This window comes from Lynx canadensis, chromosome F2 (genome assembly GCF_007474595.2).
Source record: "Lynx canadensis isolate LIC74 chromosome F2, mLynCan4.pri.v2, whole genome shotgun sequence".
NCBI classification, from domain to species: Eukaryota; Metazoa; Chordata; class Mammalia; order Carnivora; family Felidae; genus Lynx; species Lynx canadensis.
This window is the reverse complement of record NC_044320.2, coordinates 23319129-23341262: the sequence shown is the minus strand read 5'-3', so window position 1 is coordinate 23341262 and position 22134 is coordinate 23319129. Positions and strand designations below refer to the sequence as shown.

The window sequence follows — 22134 nt, the reverse complement described above, 5'->3', positions numbered from 1 at the left end:
ATATATTCTATGCCTTTTCTGCTTCACCTGGTGGCGTTCACAGGCCTGAAAGAATGAGGAGTTTAGTAGTCTGCTTAATTGTCAAGCTGTACCCTCTTTTCATTAATAGACCCAGAATCTTAAGACTCTGAATAACAAAGATAGAAAGAATATTACCCGTGTTTTATTAAAGTCTTAGGAGGTGGAGATGCCTTGAATGCATTCATTAAGGTGGTTGAGAATCATAATATATCTCAGTAATTAAGATTATGTGTTTTCAATATCTACTTATTCTGCAATCTAGAAATGTCCTTCAGTCATACTGTTCCTCCACCAAATAAAGACAGTACATCTAACCCTTACCCAATATCTGACTGGTATGTCCTCAGGCCCTGGGGTCCCTGCCCAGGCAATGAATTTATCACAAAGTATCATCCTCAGAGAGGGTGTCTGGGGCTTCTAGGTTCTCTGATTCCAAGTTCCTGTCCCCAAAGGACAACTCCCTCAGTCCTTGCAGGTCTCAGCAAGAGCTATTCTGATCTGCCCCACAGAGGAGCTCTTGATCTGACTGTTCTGGGCAAAACCTTCCTTGAGGCAGGTGCTGGAGGCTGTCAGGTAAAAAGTAAAAACCAAAAACAGAAACAATAAAACACACACACACACACACACACACACACACACACACACACACACACACACACCAAAACAAAAACAAAGAAAACCAGAAATTGCAGAGATAAGGTCTCAGTGAGAACCAGGTTTTATGGTGAAAATGCACTGGAAAAGGAAGGATATTAAAATAAAGTTGTGATAACAAGATGAACTCACACACCTTATCTCCTGAAAAGTTCAAAGCACTCACACATAGCTGATCTCACATTCCATTGAAGTATAAAGCCCATTTTACAGGTAACTGAACAGGGGAAACAGTGACCTGAACATTTTTGTTTACATCAAGTCAGGAACACAAGGCCTCTCCTTTCCAGGCCAATGTTCTATTTTTCTACCTATAGCTGCCTAAATTTTTAACTTTACACAGAAATAAATGAAATTATTGGTAATATGGAAAATGGAAATATGAGAGGAAGGGACCCTGGTAATCTGACAGCAGAAGACTACACCAATGGTTTACAAAACAGGCCGTGCAGAGCACTGCATTAAGGAGTTTCTTACCAGCATAGTATGCAAGGCACCTCCCCTTGCCCCACTCAATCAGGATTTCCTGGACATAACCTGAGAATGTGAATTCTGAACAAGGTCCCCAGGCGACACCAATACAGGGGCCGGTATCTAAGAGCTACATTAACAGATACATCGTGGTTCTCAACAAATTAATGACAAGGCATCCCCAACCCCCTAACTTTAATGAAACACAGGTAATATCCTTAAGATTCTGGGTGTAGGGGCGCCTGGCTGGCGCAGTCGGTTAAGCATCCGACTTCAGCCAGGTCACGATCTCGCGGTCCGTGAGTTCGAGCCCCGCGTCGGGCTCTGGGCTGATGGCTCGGAGCCTGGAGCCTGTTTCCGATTCTGTGTCTCCCTCTCTCTCTGCCCCTCGCCCATTCATGCTCTGTCTCTCTCTGTCCCAAAAATAAATAAACGTTGAAAAAAAAATTAAAAAAAAAAAAAAGATTCTGGGTGTAACAACTATTAATGAAAAGAGAGCAAAGTTTGACAATTAAGCAGTAAACTGCTAAACAGGCTCAATCTCTCAGGCCATTGAACACAACTAGGTGAAGCAGAAAAGGCGATTTGCTTCACAGTACTCTAGAGACCTGAAGGAGACTTCTTTCTCCCTGTACTATCAGTCTTAAATACAAGATAGAAAATAGTTTTAAAAGACAACATGGCTCTACTTTCAAAAGCTTAGAGAAATATAAACTTTTTAATAACCTACACTAACCTCTAGATGAGTGTTTCTTAAGCTCTAGCATGCCTAGGAATCACCTGGGAACTTGTGGAAATCCAGATTCTGATTCTGAAGTCTGGGGTGGTACCCAATATTCTGTCTGTATTTCTTATAAAATCCCAAATGATTCTGATGCTGTTAGTCCCCAGACCACACCTTCAACAGCAACAGGGGCACCTGGGTGGCTCAGTCGGTTGAGCATCCTACTTTGGCTCAGGTCATGATCTCATGGTTTGTGGGTTCGAGCCTCACATTGGGCTCTGTGCTGACAGCTCAGAGCCTGGAGCCTTCTTCAGATTCTGTGTCTCCCTCTCTCTCTGCCTTCTCCTGCTCACTCTCTCTCTCAAAAGTAAACAAAACATTAAAAAAACACAAAAGTCACAAAGTCATGATCAGAAATAACTTCAAGATGGGTATTAGTTTGGAATAAAGTCTCAACACTTGGCAGAACATTTTCAAATGAATTCTACATGATTAGCAACATCATCTTCCATCGTAAAGCACATACAATATACTACCCACCTCTGAGAGTCAACAGTAACAGCTTTGGAAGTTAAAACTACAAATATAACATTGTCAAGCATAATTCCCAAACAGTAATTTTTCTTTTTTTCTTTTTATTTCATTGTTTGGGGATCATCTTTCACTATTTTTAGTGTGAGGTCATTTATATACATTATCTCTCAACATATTCTCATCCCTTCTTCATAGGATGAGAATCTGAAGCACAGGGGCACCTGCATGGCTAGTCAGTTAAATGTCTGAATCTTGATTTCGGTTCAGGTCATGATCTCACGACTCATGAGATTGAGCCCCTCATTGGGCTCTGTGTTGTCAGCTTGGGATCCCTGCTTGGCATTCTCTCTCTCCCTCTCTTTCTGCCCCTCCCCAGCTTGCACACCTTCTCTTTCTCTCAAAATAAATAAATGAACTTTGAAAATTTTTAAAAAAAAGGATCTGAAGCACAGACAAGACAATTCACATAGAATAACATGGAGACGTGACACAGTATTTAGCTCTTGTCCGTGGGTACTCTTTCATGCATGCTGTTTGGTAGTTGATGCGATGTTACTAGCTTATTCAGGAATTAGTTCCTGAAAGATGTGCACATATTCTCTGACATGTGTCATTCTCTCAATAATAGCTGAAAAGACCTTCAACATAATGCCCATAATGCCATGTCCACTAAAAATAAAAACAGATGATTTAACTCCTACTAGAAGAAACATTACTGAAGAATAAAAGTTTAGTCACTATGAAAATACATGAGTTTGGACTCGCCTCTAACCTACAAAATGGATTTAATCTTATCAACATTAATATGAAAACCTCAAACAAGTTCAAGGAATCTTCCTTGCATTTCCCAAGATCCACGTTCTCATCCATGAAGACTTCCCTAATGACTAAACCCGAGTAAATCCAGCATCGTCTGATCTACTCTTAATCTCTGTTTTCTTCTGAGGACTTTTTCCACATTGCCTTTTATTAAAATCTTGTGGATGTCTTACTTTACAGTTATATTGTAAGTGCCTTCAGGTCAAGATCAAAGTTCACACATCTCTGTATCCACCCCCACCCAGAACATCCAAGAGTAAATCCATACTTTAACAAAAGGAATGAACCACTACCACTCTGTGGATGTTGAGGATGCTGGATTCACTAGGTGGAATCATAAAGCAGCAGAGAAATATTGAAAGTGCATAGGTATTTCATAGATGGTATATTCTGGATGGCGTTTTGGAATAAATTCTTCATTATTTAAGAACTCCTAGAACTTCTGGCTACATTAAGCCACACGAACTGAAAAGACAATACAAATATATGCCCTGCATTAATTTGAATTCTATATTCTCCTGCCAAATCGATAGCAAACACTCTCCTCATGCTACCTAAGGAAAAAAGATGTCATTTTGTAGATCTCCTTAGCGCAGGGCTGCTAGATAAAACACACCATGGCAACTTGAATGTCAGTGCAAACAATGAAATACCTTAGTGTAAGTATGCCCCATGCAATATTTGGGATATACTTACACAAAATCTCAGTATGTCTCATGAAATATTTTAGACAGTGAGGACATGAATCAAAGAAATGTATTAAAAAAGTGAAAGCATCCCTGCCTCCAGAGAAAACTACTAGCTGCCTAACCAAAGACCAAATTGGACTTAATTCAAACAACAACATTTCTGTGAGAAAAGATGTTTTATTCCTTATCCTACTTAACAGAATTTTCTTATGCTATAAAAATGCATTCATTTCAGATCCATTCATATTTCAGTGGCCTTAGTAGTAGTGTTCATTCATCAGAAGTTAAATATATTATTTTCAAAATTCATAAAGGGCTGAAATTTTCTAGATTTTAGAAAAAGATCAGCTAAAAGATGTAACTCTTTTTTTTTTTTTTTCTTTAGATACAGCAAGAGTGAGTGTGCAAGTGGGAGGAGGGGCAGAAGGGGAGACAGAGAATCTTACACAGGATCCACACTGGGAGTGGAGCCTGATCGGGGCTCAATCCCAAGACCCTGGGATCACAACCTGAGTGAGCTGAAATCAAGATTCGGACACTCAATTGACAGTCACCCAGGGGTCTCAAGATGCTACTCTTTTATTACGCTATCCTGATAATACTTCTGTATTTCTATTTTCATAATAAACCAGCCTACGGTATCTGTGAAGTCAGCTAGGAGCAATGCCTTTTCTCCTCTAAATGTAAACTTCCAGAGATTTCTGCCAGTATTTGAAAAGCTCTCCTCTACCAAATAACTGTATTTCTTAGCCACAGTTTTTCTTCAGTGACTAAACAGAGCATTGAAGCAAATGAATAAATTATAAATACTCATCAATTAGACTTCAAAAGGTATTTTTTGGTAATTACAGAATCTAACACCTACAGACAAGTTACCACAGAAGAAGTAAGTGAAGGTGATTTAATTTAAATATAGATCAATAGATCTGATATCTAATAAAGTTAGCCATTTTTGTAATACAACTTTTGCTGGTACAAAGGCCTCTAACATAGGATACTGGAGATTAATGACACTGGAGAATGAGGGAGTGGAAAGCAGGTGAAGAGAGCATCTGAGAGACAAAGACCAGGAAAAAAAAAAGGAATTACAGGTGAATAACCAGATCAATCAAATTTTAGAAGCTGGAAGTGTAATAATATTCAGTTTTAGTGAAGTGCAAAGGAACGGTCTACAAAACATAAGATAAACTGAACTTTGTGTAAGATTCCACTCAACCCACTCATATTTTTAAAGCTGAAATAATCTGATTAGTATTTACTCATTTGTAGTAACTGTTTTTTTTTTTAAGGGGGGTCTCAGTGATTTCATTTAACTCATGTCATATCTGAAAAACTTCAAGTTATGATTCACTTAACTCACTTCCAAAAAGAAGATATCCCCTACCCAAATATTCAAAATAGGAAGACAAAACCTCTCCATAAAATAGAACATGAATAAGAAATGGGAAATGATTTCCATAAACTAACATGAACTAGAAATTATAGCTAAAATTTATTTTATTCCAAGAATTGATCATCATTCTTGTGCAAAAAGTCTTCAGAATCATGAAATATGAAATTCTAATAATGTATACAAACAAAGGTTGTGCCATTTGTGGGTTATTTTCTTGAAGGATATAATATCCTGGGTAATGTTTTGTCTCACAATGGGAATTTTCAGCTTGAACTATTAGGTCCATTTCAAGGTATTACAGGGAACTGATTTATTAGATACTGTTTAAAAGAACATGTCACATAAATATGCACAAATCTAAATGTAACCATCATGGCCCTCACCCTTTGAGAAATTCTGTCCTAATGCACTGTATACTTGGCTTTTTCAGATGTGTTGATAATTAAGTGCTTATCATAAAATTTATCCTTCACTATGCTCTTCTCTGAGCTCTTTTAAGGTAGAAATTGAGCAGTAGCTACATTAATTTAAGCAATTATGGTATCCAGTGTTATTTCCTTCAGCCCAGGTTATATATTTTATGTCTAAAAGATTCAAAAACTGTTTGAAATTTTTTAAATGCATTCATAAATCTCCAATTGGACAGATGCTTATCATCACATGCACTACCAAAAAGGATATCAATTTTCACACATTGTAGATAACAAGCAGGTAGACAATGATATTATTAATGCTTTTTAAGTAGTTATTTAATCATAAGGGGAACTGGGCATTCACTCAAATATTTATTGAACTTGTGTATTGATGAAAATTGGTATTTCACTTTATTTAAAAATTTTATGTAATGTTAGTCATACACACATTCTACCTATATAGGTGCTTACATAAATACATATACACATTCATATTTAATAATGAATGTTATAAAAAACATTTATTTTTGTTATAAAAATGTTATAAAAATACAAGTTAGAACATAATCATAGAATCATAGGATATGATTTTATATAGGTAAATATATTCAATATGCCCTCTGTGTGTGGGCATATATACATATACAGAGAAATACAGAGAGAACTGTGTGTGTGTGTGTGTGTGTGTGTGTGTGTGCATGTATACACATAGAGATGATATAGAAGAAATTATATTTGTGGTATAGTTCCATATATGTACATGAACGTATACGAATATACATGGTATCTATGTGAATATACACACAAACATATATATAATGAATATATGTATATGGTTTTGTTTTGCTAGTTTTCAAACTTACATAAAATAGTATCCAGCTGCAAATAGTCTTCAATTTGTTTGATTCAGGCAAAATTATGCTTATAAGATTCATATGTCCTGTGCAACTGCCATTTATTCAAATTCCCTACTGTGTAACATTCTACTGTATAAAAATCTACAAATTCTTTAATAATATTTAAAAGGTATTATTATCAGTTGGTATTTTTTTCCTGTTCTTGTTTCTGATTTTTGTTTTGGTTGTTCTGCTCTTTCAAAAAATACTACTGTGAACATTTCTGCACAGGTTTCCTACTGTACTGATGAAAGAAATTATCTGAGGAGTAAAATAATGCTTCCATTGGGAACATGAGCATCTGATATTGCCAGAATTTGTCAAATTCACTTTATGCAGTCATATGTACCGACCATTTTACCCTTTGCAATTTTTTAAAGTTTATTTATCTTGAGAGAGAGCCAGAGTGCACACAAGCAGGGGAGGGGCAGAGAGAAGAAGGAAGGAGAGACAGAATCCCAAGCAGGTTCCGTGCCATCAGCACCCAGTTCAATCTCATGTGGGGCTCAAACTCAGGTACTGTGACCTAAGCTGAGATCAAGAGTCTGATGCTTAACCAACCAACTGGGTCACCCAGCCACCCCACCCTTTATAATTTTTTTTAACACCCATGTTTTCTGAGATAAAGTGACCTAATTGTTTCTCTTGTTACTATTTGCCTTGTGTAACTTCATTTATTCTTACCTTTTTGTTATTGAGACCCAACTTAATTATACTGAGTCAAAGGATATGTTCTGTGTGATATGTTTTTCTGAAATCTGATTTCTCTTTGGCTTAATGTTTGTCCATTTTTCTAAGTATGTTAAATCTGCTGGAAAGGCATGTGAATCCTCTAAATAGTTGGATGCACAATTGATATATTTTAATTAAAACAAGTTTGTTAATTTGCTGCTCTAATCTTTTATATTTTGAAGATTTTTTTCATTCAACCTCTAATAAGAAAGGTTTCTTAAAATCTATCACTGTGATTGTGGTTTGTCATATTTTCCTTGTAGTTGTTGATCAATTTTTGTTTTACATATAGATTTATTTATAGTTTATATATTTAGAATTGTTCTATCTCCCTCAAGACATGAACATCTTATCATTATGTATTGACTTATCCTTCCTATGCTTTTTATCTTAAAGTTGTCTTAAAATTGTCAGACAATTTATCTAAATTGTCTGAGATTAATAAAGCTATCTCCATATTCCTTTGGTTTATATTGCTTATAACTCCATTTATTTTTTTGTTACAAACCCTCCATAGCCTTATATTTTGAGTGTATATCTTATAAACAGCTTATATATAGTTGAATTTTCTTTTTTTTTAAGTTTATTTATTTTGAGAGAGAAAGAGAGAGAGAGAGCGAGCGAGCGAGCTCAAATGGGGGAAGGACAGAGGGAGAAGGGAAAGAGAGAATCCCAAGCAGGCTGCACACTCAGTGCAGAGCCCAATGCGGGGCTCAATCCCACAAGTGTGAGATCCTGACCTGAACCAAAATCAGGAGTCGGATGCTTAACCAACTGAGGCAGCCACCCATGCGCCCCTTGAATTTTCTTTTTTAGTAAGTCTGACAATACCTTTTAAGTGGAAAGTTTAATCTACACAGGTTCATTAAAGTTTTGATAGCTGGTCTTTTTTTTTTTTTTTTTTTTACCATCTTACTTTTGGAATTCTGTTTATCCACTTAAATATTCATCTATTTATGCATTTTTACCTTGTATCCTGTCTTGCCATTTTTTAGAAAATAGATGGAATCTTATTTTGTTGTGCCATTCTCTATAGCTTCAGAAGTTATGTACCTGTTTCCTATTCCTTCATTAGTTAACTTTAAAAGCTTCCAAGTATGCACAGCAAAGTCCTAACTCAACTAACTCCAGACAATTCAAGGGCCGTAAAGCACCTTACTTCTGATCATACCCCCTACAAATGTTCATACTGTGTTGCCCAACACCTTAGTCTATTTCTTTTTAACTGCATAAATAAGGCAGGCTATGACTGATTTATCCACAGTCCCCTGGTCTTTGCCTATGTGGAAATATTTTGCTTTTTCTTCGAAGGTTGTTTTCACAGGTAGACAATACTAAGTCGACCATTTTTTTGTGTTTTTTTCCTTCAAAACTTTGAATAGACTTTCTCCCTCTTCTGGTTTCCATTGTTGTTGATGAAGTCTGCTAGAGTAACCTAATTGTCTTTTCTAAGGAGTTGATATGTAGTTTCCCTCTGGAGGCTCTAAGAAGACCTCTGTAGCATTTTAATTATTACCACAATGTGTCTATGACTGAATTTATTTGCTTATGTCCCTGTTTCAGTAGACACTATGTTTTTTTTTGTATCTGTGTGCTTATGTCTTTCATCTTTCAATTCGAGAAAATCTGCCATTATCTCCTCAAATACTACTTGCCTACCTTCCATTCTATATATTCTTTCCTCCTGGAACTCTAATTAGATGCAGGTTAAAACAGCTTATTGTGTTTTTAAAACCCACTATCTACTTTTGATACTTTCTATCCCTATCCACTCTTTTAAATATTCTGGCTAATGTCTTCAGATTTAACTTGCAATGAACCCATTTGCCTTCTATCACTTGCAAATCTGTTACTGAACCTGTCTACATTTTAAGTTTCAATAACTATATTTTCAATTCAAAAAATGCTGTTTGATTCTTTTTTGAGTATTTCTAGTCATTTATAGTCTCACGTAGTTTGATTTGTAAATCTGATTTTCATTATTTAACCACTACTTTTCTATAACTGAAAAACATTATATTTTTATAACTTTTTTATAACTGAAAAATTTACTGTATTTTCATAACTTACAATTTCCCCAGGTATCTAAAAAGCCATTATGACATTTCCTACTTATTTCCCATAGAATGGTTTATATCCCTCTGCATATGGTGAGTTTTTGTAATAATGAGCTCATATAAGATAAGGTTTATCTTATGCCACAGATATCATGGAGGTGAAAATGGAGTATTTCATCTAGACAAACGTGTGCCTACTTCTGACAGAAGTCAGCGAAGGCTCTAAATGTGGAATCACTTTAGCTACCTTCAAGGTGCCAGCTTAAAGTAAAACTCAGATTCAGCAGCCTCTCTCTCTCAGTGACTCCAGGCATAGTCTCCTGACCGACTGCTATTTGCCTCAGTGCAACCTCACACTCCATGCTTGCTGTTCACTTCTCCCCAGTCTGGGTTTTGTCCAATCTTGGTGAAGGAAAGACAAGAAAAGTTTCAGAAGTTTCCCTTAATTCACAGGAGTCTAGCAAGGCATTGAAAAGTATGTTTCATCTAGTATCATTGTTTTCTAAGGGGACAGTGCTCCTACCGACTCCGGAACGGTAAGTTATAACACTGACAATTTTGATGAGAATGGTGGTCAATTAGAGAAGGGGTATACTGTTTAATCAAGTGATAAATAATAAAAGAAATGGAGTGTGAGAAACAAATTCATGGGTGGCATACAGTAAGTCAGTCAAATGTGAGCTAGGGGCACCATAAATAAATATGAAATGTTAAGAAAAAAGAACTGATCAAGTTCCAGTTGCTGACTGAATAATGTTTTCAATTCAACTGAGGTTAAACCTGGTTCTTCATGAAAATGCCCACCGAATAGAATCCACACTAAGGATTTCACTCATAGCTCTAAATCAACTCTCCTGCTTCTCAGCTGTAGTTTTTCTTATAGCTACCTGATTTCACATATTTTATAGATCATAGATTGTACTACCTTCTTACTACACTGTAAGTCTTATTTATAAAGCACTCAAAAGCCAAGAATATTCCCTAGTTATACCAGAATTATGGAGAAAGTTCCCCAACATGAATAATATGATTCAACATAAATTTAACCAGAAAAAATATTACTGTGATATGGTAAACTTGTTCTTTTATGCTATCTTCAAAATACAGCATGTGGGGAAAATGCGTTGATAGAACAGATTTTCAGCACCACAGAACTATTCCCTTTCGTATCCCTCAAGCCTCCACTGTTGTTCAACTTTCAGTAGAGTTTCTGAAAGTATAAGTCTCCACATTTCAAATATTTCTATAAGATCTCATAAACAGATCAGAGATAAACTACTCAGCAACCTAAAGGATCCAGGACCACACAAATTACATCAGGTTTTAAGAACAAGTGCAGGAGTATTTTAATGCCCTAGGAACAAGTACTGCTCAGTTTTCTCATCTAATAAAGTGCTGAAAGGCCGACTGACATCCAAAACGCACAAACAATTGTTATTTGGTGTGGAGCCCTAAATCTTCAGAAGGGTTTGAGACTTTATAATAGTCTCAGATTAAACTGTAACTCACCATGGAGATCTTGGCTTATCCTTAACGATTGTGAAGTCAAAAACTCACAGGCACTTCATTTACTTAAAGATCTACTCACTGAGTACTTATTAGCCATTCTGGCACTGTGCTAAATTGTGTAGACAGAGCAGTGAACAATAAGAGACTAGTCTCTTCCTTCTAGAGCTTATTGTCCTTACTGACTACTAACTAAACTCTGAAATTATTCAGTCATATTTTTATTCATACTTTCACTTCTTGGGAGAATTTTTTTTGTTTAACCAAAGCATACAGAAAGTCTGTTTTTCCAGACAGGTTTTCAAGCAATGGCCTCAGCTTCCTCAAAAAGAGCCACTAATGCAAATGATCTGGTATCCAGATGTGTATGTATGTACATGTGTGTGTATAGTGTGTGTGTGTGTGTGTGTTTGTGTGTGTATGTGTGTGTGTGTGTGGTGTGTGTGTGGCTAATTTCCTCATGATTAAAGAAAGTCTCCTCTTTTAAACCCAGACAAGATTACCTAATTTTTACAGCACCTAACAAATGTATATGCACACTAGTAAAGCTCAGAAGGAAGCTAATGTCTGCTAGCCCAGAAATAAATTAGCATGCAGCTAACATCAGAGGAGCCAGAAACACTCACTACAAGTGTGAACACATATTTGATTGCAGGACTGTGTCTTTCCTAGGGCTGACCTTATAAATTAAACAGTGTAAATCTCAAGGAAGTGTTTTCTGAACATTTAGATTCACTGTGAACATTAGGATGCCCTTCAAATTAACATCTAACATTATTAGCCTATTGTTGGACATGAACTGCTTCATTACTGGTGACTGACAAAACACACACGCACTTAAACTAACACACGCTTTCAAAAAGAATGAGAGGAACTGTTTAGAATCTTGGGATGGGAAAAATAAAATGACTAGATTTTTGAACTAGTATACTGAGTCTACATACGGAAAAACACTTAAAAGGAGTAAATAAAGCTCTTTACTTTGATGCGGCTCTAAGCGCTATTGCAAGAAAACACCCACCGAGTGCCAAGTAACATCAGAACATGCTGTATTACCGGGATTGTGCTAAACTAATTCCTAGTCATATAACCAACTCTCAGTGTAAATGTTCCTTCTTCAAAGAGGCATTTCCTCATCTACCATATTGGGCTATGAGGTCATTCTCATCAAACACAGTGGCCTCTACTTCATCTGTCATGACACTCGTACTCACAATGATCTGTGAACGTCTTCCCTACTAAACTGTAAGTTCCCTGTGGGCATTGACTATGTTCATCTTGTTCTCTCCTTTATCATCAATGCCTGGCACAATGCACATTTTTGGAATTAATCAGTTAAGGAATGAATACAGAAATGAAATAAAGATACGTATCCTAAACCCGTCTTTAGAAAACACGAAAGGTGAACTGGGAAGACTAACATTTATACAGAGAATAGGGTCGAAGTGAAAAAAAAATGAACATATATCCTGTATCTCTGTTTACGAATCTGGAATAGCCGAAGTGGTTTTCCCTGCTCCGAGGAGTGAGTGTACAGAAATCCAACGTCACACCTATGACAATACGCTCGCCTTCAGATTACGGTTTCTTTGCGAAACAAAGGTGTTGCTCAATGTTTTAAAGCCAGAAGGATGTCCAATCTCATTTGAAAAGAAAAATGAGCAACGTGTTCTCAAGCGGATCGTTTTCCAGTTGGAGTAGAGAAGAGAACATGTTATAATGGCACCTTTCATTTGGGAGCTCCTCCATCAAAAATTATGGGATGTGGAGTCACTTAGCAAGGACAAATAAATGGGATCGTGGTAAAGGCGTAAACTCATCAGCGTTACCGTCATCACTGCAATTTTTAAAACACACTCAGTAAATGGTACAAAACAGGTATGAAGCAGAAGAGTAAATGGTCTGAAACAAGTAACCAAATTAGAATCTGTGGTTACCACGTCTATAAATACATAATCTGCAGTTTTATGAACGATCTTTAATGTTCACTCGTCCTGTAACTTCCCCAAGTCACTGCAATCATTCCCAATGATTCTTGGATCAGCCCTCTGGATTCTTCCTATCATTCTGTTAATATCCTCCCTTGCCCCCACCCCTCTATGGCTTACCTGTAGTGTCGGGAAATCTCTTCTTCCACCTGGGTAATGAAATCACATTTGGTACATGAGTGTTCTTTGCTTTCCTTGACAGCTGGCTGCCCATCCGATCCTTGCAGATGATTGGCTTCCTGTTTGACATCTGATGCTTGGGACTCATGCACACTCTCGTAATGGAAGAGGAGCACATCTACGTCAGGGGTGGAGAACGAGCACTGGTGGCACTGGTGTTTGACTCTTGAGCTTCCAGCTGCCCCAGGAGACAAGTGCAAAAGCAAGAGTGCACAGTGGGAACAATTACTTTTTCTACATGCAAATGGATAAGTAATTTCTCCAAGGTGCTTTTCTGGGCTGCAAAGGCCTCTGGGACAGAATGGACAGTGTTTAATGGTACACTTATGAATGTTATGGAGCTGCTGATAGTGACGGAGAAGCGGCCCCACTATAATTACATCGGGGCCATGGCTTTTGGAGTATCTAAAGTCGCAGAACTGACAATTGTAGCTGGTCACCATGTTATCCTCTGCTCCCTTGCTGGAGAAATCCTTCTTTTTAGCCCCACTAGAGCCCTTGTCTGCCTTGGTCATTGGCTCCCCTTCTGCACTTTTGGCTAGATCATTCTGATTAATGACAGAGCCCCTGGAAAGCTTATCATTCAATTCTGGATTAAGGCAGCCTGACTGCGCTCCTCCGTGCTGTTTGCCGTAATGTTCTAACAGTTTAAGTGAGCTAGAGGACTCACAACTGAAACTACAGAATTTACACCAGTAGTAACTGGTGGCCTCTGTACCATTTTGTCTCGAGGAATCGAGGGGCTTGATGGGCACCGAGTAGCCAACAGGAGTGTCATCTCCTGCCTTGACTGTGATCTTGTCCTGCCACTTTCCCAAGTCTCCAGAATCGCCAGATCGAAGTGCAGGGATGGATTTGTTAGAGTTTTTCTCTGAAGGTTTTGCACCCTCAGAGGAGGGGAGAGAAGCTTTTATTTTGTTCGGGTGAGTCTGAAGAAAATGTTGTTCTAGTTCAGTTGAGGAGTTGCCCATGTAAGTGAAATTGCAGAATTTACAGCGGAAGTACTTGGTGTTTCCTTGGCAATCCGGTGTTTTCCGTCCAATGCCAATGAACGTTCCACCTGAAGTGACCTGGTATGGAAGAGATGGATGTTACTTTAAAGGTGTCATTACTTCAGTGCTCTCTGTAGGAGGGAGGAGGGGGCACTGCCAAGTATTCCACATCAAAAAATACAATAGTACTTCTGCTTATTATGAAATCACTTGAATAATCAGCGCCAAAGAAATGCACTCTTCATTTCTCAATAGCTACTCTTTTGAGAGGCTCATTATGCTAAACATTTTTGGCCAAAGCAACAGTCAAAGATAAGCAATAAGAGTACTATAACTAATTCAATGGATTTAGTATTTTTTTAAAAAAAAAGCCAAGAAAACAATTTTCATGTAAGTAGGTTTTACTACTGCCTCCCTGTAACCACATGCTTGCAGAAGCATCCAAATCACAGGGGATTTCTTTTCATGAAGTTAAGGGCTGCTGTCAAAATCGGAGGCAGTTGCTTAGAGATTGCTCAATGCAGATGTTCTCCAAGGAAATCCTTGTTCAGTTCCTATAGCGATGAGGCTTTGGGCAAAGACGAAGCCTCCCTTTCGGGTAAAATGAAGGTGCTAACGTGACCACACAAAATGGCTGGTAATTAAAAGCCCAAGCAGGCACTATTAGACTAAAAATGAAGTTAAGGCAGTGGACTTGAAGTCTTAGTGAAGAAGGTCTAATGTAAAGAGTTTAAAATGTTTCCCAATCTAGGATAAAGGAAAAGTAGAAAATCTTCCAGGGCCTCATTTGATCAAAGCTCAGTCCCACTGGATCAAGGCTCTGTCTCCGTGGGTCATGGGGATGTTCAAAGGCCAAAACAAAATAATCCCACCATAGAAATGATCACAGCTCTTCTTCCTATCTCAAGTTATAAAACTTACAGCATTAGGGCAATGAAGGCATTCAAAGGCCACTATATATAAAGTCCTTCCTCAGTGGGCACTGCAACAGGCAGCTTAACCAAGCGCCACCACTGAGCAGACAAAACTCCTGGTTTAAAAACAGAGTTTTTGTAGAAATCCTCCAAAAAGGAAGAGATCTCCTCTTCTGACTATCGGAGAATTTCTGAATTTTTCTAGGTACCAGATGTAACAGATTAAGCACGTGACATAATCATGTTCTGCCTTCTTCACCAGCTGCTCAAAAATGACATGTGCGATCACTGCTCATATCCAAATCACTCTAGGAGAAAGGTCTCAAGCATCTCAAAATCATTTAAGAGGTTCTACTTAATATGCAAATAACATTCCCTTAGCACATTGAGAGACACGCTTATACCTCTACTGTACAGGACTCAGACCGTAGTCCATGCTTCGACTTAAAGACAGGTTGTGAGCTTGACCAAATTACCCTGTCTGGCCAAGAGCTGGCTTATCTGGGGCAACCTCCACTTTATTTCCAGTATTAGAGTTCTAGGAAGTGTGCATGAACACAGAAACAGCTCGACCCTTACTATACATTAAGATGATAATTTACAAACATCTCTCACAGCCTGCAACCCAAGGATGACAATGTATCACTTTTGGTGATGTCCACATCCCCCATGGCAAGCACACAGACTTCAGTCTGTCAACAATAGCAGAGCATCATCTGACCAGAGGGAAGAATGGGGCACCCTCCCAGCCAGCAGCCTGGCAATCAGCAGTGCGAGAGATGTCAAAGCCAGACCACAGGAGGATACAGTCTATTCGCCTTTCTAACCTAGCACTTCAGGGACCAGAACAACTAAAATATGCCCTGAGATGTAACGATATTATAAAATCCCTCCATCTATAACCCAGTTCACTGGAGGTGAGGAGAAACCTTAATTTCAGAAACAAAGCATTTAAATGTGATTCCATCAACTCTGGTACTTTGTGCAGGAAATTCAACTTGAATCAAAGGGGGCAAATTGAGAAGTATGCCATTCTCCTCTAATGCGAGTGAAAAAGCCAGTATGCAAAAATTTTCTTGCTTTAGTTACCAGCTTTTAGTTTCAAAGTTGTCGATCTTCCTGATATAAAGTATCTGTAATTTCTGCTTGTAGAAAGGGATTCCTGAGAAATCATGACACATTATCACTATTTCTTTGATTTTGCAATCTTCAAGCCTCATAAGCCATGTCTACACTGGAAGGGCTGAACTTCTATAAAGTCCTAAGAAATCCCGAAACATAGGAATCTGAAGTGCATCAAAATTATTATTAAGCATCACAACATCCCTTCCAGTATTTGACAACTTTAAAAGTCAGAAAATCCAGGCTAAAAATGACTACTATCAGGTGCATAGACCATGAAAGAAAGGCCATTCAGTAAACAAACAAAACCAAAACTGCCAGTAAAGCATTCTGGCTTAGGACTAATTAACTTGCTATGCAAACCACATTAAATCTTTTAAGTTGGTGGTATTTGTGTGTCTACAAGTTGTGTGTTTGTTTTTTTTGTTTTTTTTTTTTTTTACCCAGGGAAAACCAGCTACCTCCATTATTTAAGATTATTATGTAAGATACTCTTTTGGGGCACCCAGGTGGCTCAGTCGGTTGAGGTCACCATCTCACACTTCGAGGGTTCAAGCCCTGAGTCAGGCTCTATACTGACAGCACGGAGCCTGGAGCCTGTTTTGGATTCTGTGTCTCCTTCTCTCTCTGCCCCTCCTCTGCTCTCTCTCTCTCTCAAAAATAAATAAACGTTAAAAATTTTTTTAAGGATCATTATGTAAGATACTCTTTTACAAACCACCCAAGCAGGCAAACAAAAACACAAGGATCTCATTTAATGACAAGAACAATAATAATGACACTGACATAGGTTATCTGTTTGCCTTCTTGGTAAATAGCCACTAAATCATATTAGTTTTTATATTACTTAAAGCTAATATAACATTAGAATTATATATCTTATATAATATAAAAGCTAACTTTGGGAAACATTGTTACTTAGTGTTCTATTCCTCTTCTCTTTCAAAAAGACCTGAAGGCTACACTTGTGGACATTTTTATACTTTCTTTGTAAGAGATGTACATTTAAGTCATGGTCAAATAAACTGATTCATATCATTTAAATGCCATTCTAAAATAAAACATAATTTATTATTTTAGGAGACCATACCTAAGACTACTGACCATATTCACTGTATTTTCATGACCTCCAAATGTTAAGTTAAAACAACTGTTTCCTAGATTAAACAAAAATACACAGCAATAACAGTTACACAAAGCCAAGTATTTGCAGCAACAGTGTATTGAATCTTATTGCCAGGAAAGAGCACCACACATTCAGAGAACTATTTCAAACTTTTCAAATGGCTGAACCCAGCAAGGAGTAGAAAAGAGGTTACCATTCCCTAGCTAGGACTCTACTAAAAGAGAGATCACAAGCAGAATAAAGAGTGTAAGTTATAATTATAACCCGTTAACCCAGCAGCTCCTTTGACACGGATATCCGTATTTTAAAATTTCTATTAAACTGTAAATTCCGTTTGGACCAAAAATTACACCTATTCATTCATGTAATTAGTAGCTATTGAGTACTTAGTTTGTGCCGATCTCTGTAACTGATGATAGAGTACAACAGTGAGCAAGCTAGGCCACCTCTCTGCCTTTAAACTACTGCATCTGAAGATCAAGATTTGTAGATGAAAGTCTTTATTCATTTGTATTCATATTACTTGGATTTGCTTGCTCCCAAGGGAAGTTCTATAACATAAGTCTCTGCAAAGATACATTATTGAACCTCCTGGCACCTCAGTTTCCTCACCTTTCTGGATGTCAATGTACACACCTTGCTATCTTGCAGGATTATTTTGAGGATCAACTGAGAGAATGTACCTGAAACTGATTTGCAAACTGAAGATCAGTACCGTCCAAAAGAACTTTCTGAGATGCTGGAAATGTTCTGCAATCTACCCTGTCTCTACCATGGCCACGGACCATGTGTGGCTACTAAACACTTGAAACAGGGCTAGTGCAACCAAAGAACAGATTTAAGTAATTTTTATTAACTTTTCACTAATTTAAATTAACCGAAATTTAAATAGGCACATGTAGCTAGTGAATACCATGTTAGCATAGTCTACAGTACTAGTCACATGAATGGGATTATTATTTAATAAAATGAACTACCTAATGTAATTGCTCGTGCTCAGCGGATGAAAAGACTACATAGTGGGAAAATGGTGAAGTCATTCCATGACAAATTCATAAACTTGTCAATCGCAGTATTCTTAGCTGTAAATGAAAAGGTAGGATTCTGTTGTTACCAAGCACATGTTTCTGTTTATATTCCTTCTTGGACTGAAGGAATAATATTTTATTCATCTTTGGACGCAAGCAAGGGCTCAATATATCTGGGTTGAATGGAGTCATTATGGGAGATGTGAGCATAGATGGAAATCCCCCCCCCAAAATCCCCTGAGTTACCTGGGATAAAAAAAAAAAGTGATTGTAATTCACACACCTCCCCCCCACCGTTGACTCAACCTGACATATTTGGGCTTCTTCAAAAAACTGAACAAAATGTATCTTTCACCCAAAAACAAATGACTAGGGAGCCATTTGCTTATGAGTTACAGTTTAGAAACAACCAACTTATCTGTGAAGGCATGAAAAAGAACAGATTTGAAGTTACTTTTCACTGAATAAGGACTAGGATGGCTTTTTCTTCCATTTTTAAGTTAGTTTTAAAAACTATTCCTTCCATGTAGTATGTTTCATTGGCCTTTGTTTATAATTTATTTACATATGTCTTTTCACAAAAATGTTTCACTGTTGAAGTTAAAAACATAAAAGGCTGGCTTTTTTTCAAAGACTTTAACCTTAATTAATTTATTTCCTTCTAATAATATGGAATAAAAACTGGTAAGAATGATATCTAAGAAAATATGTCAAAGGAAAAGATTTTTTGAAGCCTCAAGAACTCCCAAAATGACACTTCAGCACATGTACTTATTGTCAGCGGAACAAAAAGAGGTGTTTGAACTAAACACAAACTCTTCCTCAGATGTGGTTCACTTTCAAGTACTATAATTGATAGCAACAGAGACAATTAGGAGGGTACTAATTTAAGGGGACTTGAGGTTATGGGCTGTTAGTCAAAAAAGTAAAACCTTCACTTAATAAAAAGCTAAGTTGTTAAAAATCACTGTTCAAATACTGAAGTTACAAAGAGCTTGAAGAAATCTGTCAGGGCCGATCTTGGCCGAAAACAGCTATAGTCGGAATGAATGTGTTAATCTACATAGGCAGCATTTCTGCCTTGGAGAGTGCTTCAGAAAGCACCGTGCAGCATGGGGGGTGCTGCAGTCTCTGGGAGAGACTACATGCTTAAACATTCCAACAACAAATCGAATTAGATGGCGACTCTCTTAGCCCCCCGCTATCACATCCTATTCCTGCTGCTCCTGGTTGTCCCTGCCGTTACGCCAATAAATACCCTTCTTAAAAATAAGGAACAAATCCAAACAATTTTTTGAATTGTAAGAGCCAACCATATTTTTTGTAGGGGGATAACCAAAACTCAACTTGATTTTAAGTGTAAAACACGGCATATTTTAAATTATGCACATTTTTGGGACGCCTGGGTGGCTCAGTCCGTTAAGCATCCGACTTCAGCTCAGGTCATGATCTCACGGTTTGTGAGGTCGAGCCCTGCGTCGGGCTCTGTGCTGACAGCCCAGAGCCTGGGGCTTGCTTCGGATTCTGTGTCTCCCTCTCTCTCTGCCCGTCCCCTGCTCTCGCTCTGTCTCAAAAATAAAAAAATAATAATAAAAATTTTAATTAAATTATGTACATTTTTATTATCAGCTTTTGGATTACAGCCATCAAGAGTCCACCCCTACTGGTTTTCCTACCTCACTCAGCATAATAAACTGAACTAAGTCTCTATGATTTTTTGGTATTTGGGCTGACAGAATACCAATCAATCTTAAAGTCAGTCTCAACAATTTAGAAAAACATTGTCTTACAAGGAAAAATGCCAAACAAAACAGAAAATGTAATGCAGGTGAATTATAAGGCTGGGGGCATTATCCACAGAACTAACCCCTCTCCTGCATCTGACCTACCTGTGCCACCGGCTCTTAATGGAGATAAATAAGAATCGGGTATTTGTGCTAAAGAGCGTCTTAAATGGGAAAACAGAGTGGCGGCACCGTGGAACATCCTTCCTCTAGGGAAGGGTGCTTTGTTGCATGCCTCCTGTGTGCCGAACACAGACGACACACACAGAAGTGACAGGGTCCAAAACCCCACGTGTCTGTGGGCTGCTGCAGAGAGTTCACAAGGAAATAAATGACAAGGACGGTAGAGTGCATGTGCTTCTGCTGGGAGAGGAACCCAGTTCCGTGACAACACAGAGGAAGAGGACCCAAGCAGCAGGGCCAGGTCAGCTTCTGGAAGGAGAAACTGAGGGGGGGACACAGAGTTGTCACTTGAGATGAGCCTCAAAGGCAGTGATTGTGGAAAGGCTCTTCAGGTGCAGGAAGCAAAGTGAGTCCAGTGTGAATGGCAGTGAAAAGGTGCAAGCTGTTCTAGGGAAATGTGAAGGGAGACTGGGGGATGAGAGAAGATTTGGAGAATGGTGGAGAGACTGGAGAGTTATATTTAATTATGTAAGTATAATTAAAATGATACACCTTTTCTAGAAAGTAGACCTATACTTCCTACAAAATGTAGGATGATGGATCTCTAAACAGAATTTTTAAAAATTAATTAAAGGAGGGAGGAAGGGAAGGAGGAGAGAAGGCAGAAGGAGGGAGAAAAGAGAGAAAGGAAAAGGAGAGGAGCGATGGAGGAAGGTATGGGGTTGAGGCAAGAGCTGAAGAGAAAGGAAAAGAAGAGAACAGAAGCTATCAGAAAGAGACAAGAAGTAACTAGGAAACCACTAAGAATCTACTAAGTAAACATGAAGGGTGGGGGCCATGGAAGCATCAGGCGGGGAAGACCAGAGCAAACTACTCCATTGTTTGGGGGGAGATACACATCAGAAAGAAATCCAGGGTAACTGTGGTATTTCCAGCCCCACCAATTTGGAAATGGGAGTACATTAGAAAGGGCGGGGGGCGGGGGGACCATTAGGGAAGGAGCTAACAACTTTAACTTTAGGCAGGTTGACTTTGAGATGCCAGTGCAGCCTCCCATCAGCTGGAAAAACAGGTCTTAGAACAAACCACTGTTTATTATAAGATCCCCAAATATGTTAGTGGACTCATGAAAGAATTCAGGTGTTCTTCAGGCTGACAGGCTGACATCAGTGAGTCATCTAAGTATTAAAGGGGGGCTGCAAGAGGAGAAGTATTTCTCAAGTCCCTCCCTGTGGCCCCACCCCTCACTTTCAGCATGTAGGGAGACCACAGGGCTCTGAGCTCGTTTGGGGTATGCAGTACATGCACATGAGACACTCTGAAGACACTCTGGTGTCTTCTGTGCCTCACACCCGTTCCTGTACTTACTCGCGAGCAAAGAATAAAACTTTAATTACACAGCAATAGAGAACATAAATGGGAGCTGGATGCATCTCCTTAATCCTTAACCTTCATAGATAAACCAACTCCTGGATTGTGCCTAGTAACCAGAAGAGAAGAATACAACTCTCTGGCCGTATATTAAATCACAAATCTCTAAACCAAAGTCCTCCAAATGAGGGGAATATAAAACAAATCTAATACATGGATAAAATGTTGCTTCATTTGGGGATAAAGCATTGCACCCTTGATTGATTAAATCAAAATCTGGCCCTTCCTCGCTCTATCGGAACTAGCTTCTGTAGCAAAAATACCAGTAGAAATGAATCACAGTAATTTAAAAAAAAAGGCAAATCAGCAACGCTATTTTCTTTTCAATGATTTCAATTATGAGTCTACTAAGTTCCAATAAGGCAGCATTACACTGCATGGACTGGATAAGAGACAATCTCAAAAAAAAATCACTGAAGTCCCCAAATTCAATGTGATTCCCAGAGGATGCATCAAAGAGCCCTGGTGTACCAGTCTTGTATCTCCTCCCTTACATGCAGTTGGATTCTCTTCCTTGCTTTTATAGTTGAAGTCAAC

General features: G+C 38.3%; 1 protein-coding gene across 3 annotated transcripts in view; it reads right to left on the bottom strand.

The window, feature by feature from the left end:
• Window positions 1-22134, bottom strand: part of TRPS1 (transcriptional repressor GATA binding 1) — a 258443-nt gene that overhangs the window by 181563 nt on the left and 54746 nt on the right. For all 3 annotated transcript variants that reach the window (XM_030303784.2, XM_030303780.1, XM_030303782.1), the window contains one exon: window positions 13018-14147. In XM_030303784.2, the coding sequence (XP_030159644.1) occupies window positions 13018-14147 (1130 nt within the window). The remainder of the gene's footprint in view (window positions 1-13017; window positions 14148-22134) is intronic.